Genomic DNA, 1853 nt, shown 5'->3' with positions numbered 1-1853 from the left:
AGAAAAAAAGAAGAAAAAAAAAGAAGAAAAAAAAATGAAGTTGTGAGACGAGGGGAAAGAAAAGAATGATAATCTGAAAGAAAAAGAGATGAAAGAAAATGAGCAAACCAAGGAGTGTAAAGAGGAAAGAGAAAAGGGAGGCTAGAACAAGCAAATTGGGATGATGCCCTATGACTTTCGTACCCTCGAAGTCATTTTAGAACTGTTAACTGTGATTAGGTACATTGCACATAATGTGAGATTATCTTATGTTAAATGCCCTATCTCTAACGTGATGACTTCACTTTGTTCCTCTTTGTTGCTTCATTATAGCAGAAGGGTAGTTGGTTTGTGGTTCTTAAACTGGTAACTCTTCCTTACAACATAAAGTCGAAAGGCAATGGCAGACGACAACGAAATTGAGTTAGTTGATACTGGTGCCCAAAAGAAATTGGTTAAACAAGATACTGGGTTGGTTGAAGAGGTAAGGATGTTAAGACAACACATGGCGGACATGTATCAGGCTTGGATGACTGGGAAAGCACCACCCCCGCCACCACCTAGCTTCCTAGATGCTACCCTCACCCAAGCCCCGGCCATATTGTCAGATGATCTACCATATCCTCCAGAGTTTCCCTCTTATCATAGCTTTCCTAACCTCCCTAGTAGCTCCATTGTTCGTCCTCCAACTACATTTTCCAAAAATAACCCTCCTGTCATGTCCACTATTCCCACCATCACCAATTCTCAACAACCTCTCCTCGGGTCCAACAGTCCTTAAAGAACATGCAAGGGATAGGAAATCAGACTAACATGTCTTACAATAACTTGTGTATGTTGCCTGATGTTCATCTGCCCGAGGGGTTAAAAATGCCAAAGTTTAACTTGTGTGATAGGTGTGGAGATCCAGTGTCCCACCTGAGGGGTTATTGCAGTGAAATGAGAAGTGTTGGCGGGAAAGATGAGTTGTTGATGGCGTATTTCAGTGAGAGCTTGAGTGGGGCATCCTTGGAATGGTATACTCATCAAGATGTCAGTAAGTGGTATGCGTGGGATGACATGACTCAAGATTTTGTTCGACACTTTCAGTACAATATAGCCATTATCCTAGACCGCCCCTCCCTATCTAAGATGGAAAAGAAACACGAGGAAAGTTTTAGGGAGTTTGGGCTCAGATGGAAGGAACAAGCTGCTCGGGTCAGTCCCCCGTTTGATGAAGAAGAAATGGTTAAGATTTTCCTACAAGCTCAGGGACCCACCTACTTCAGTTATTTGATCCTGGCTTTAGGTCAACCTTTCAATGACGTGGTAAAAATGGGGAAGATGGTAGAAGAAGGAATCAAGTCAGGCAAAACCATGAGCTATGCTGTATGGAAAAGTAATACAGAAGACATTCAGAACATCTCTATAAGTTTGGGTTGAAGGAAGAGAAATAGAAAAGATGTTGTTGAGCCTTGCCAATGACAAGATCCAGCGGGCGTTCTTGCTCAACGCTTTCAGCCTCAACATCGACCCCATGAATATCCCCGTACTCTAGATAATCCTCCCCAATGCTAATTCTCTCTACAAAATCCCCAAAGTCATACCTCACCCTCCCAGTCCACAATGCACCGCCATATGCTCCACATCCACAACACCCGCAACGGCTGGCACCACCTCCACAAATGTCTTACCCACCTCTACAAGCATATCAACCACCTACCTGCAAGAGGTTCCAACCGAGGGCGGAGTACAAAATGAAAAGGCAGCAATAAAAGGAAAAGTCTTTCACTTCTATAGGAGAATCATATGCCAGTTTGTTTCAAAAGTTGAGGCAATTGGACATGTTGAAGCCGATTCAAATAAAAAGGCCGAACCCCCTTCCAAAGAATTTT

General features: G+C 43.1%; 1 protein-coding gene across 1 annotated transcript; it reads left to right on the top strand.

Annotated features, from left to right (window-relative positions):
* Window positions 1–765: 765 nt before the first annotated feature.
* Window positions 766–1401, top strand: LOC138899690 (uncharacterized). The gene has a single exon (XM_070186372.1). It carries the CDS (start codon window positions 766–768, stop codon window positions 1399–1401), a length of 636 nt encoding a protein of 211 aa, XP_070042473.1.
* The last annotated feature ends 452 nt before the right edge of the window (window positions 1402–1853 follow it).

This window comes from Nicotiana tomentosiformis, chromosome 10 (assembly GCF_000390325.3).
Source record: "Nicotiana tomentosiformis chromosome 10, ASM39032v3, whole genome shotgun sequence".
Lineage (NCBI taxonomy): Eukaryota > Viridiplantae > Streptophyta > Magnoliopsida > Solanales > Solanaceae > Nicotiana > Nicotiana tomentosiformis.
This window is presented reverse-complemented; position numbering and strand designations above follow the sequence as displayed.

What these genes read in the sequence shown, in the direction of transcription:
- LOC138899690 (XM_070186372.1), top strand. Translation starts at nt 766, where the DNA reads ATGCAAGGGATAGGAAATCAGACTAACATGTCTTACAATAACTTGTGT.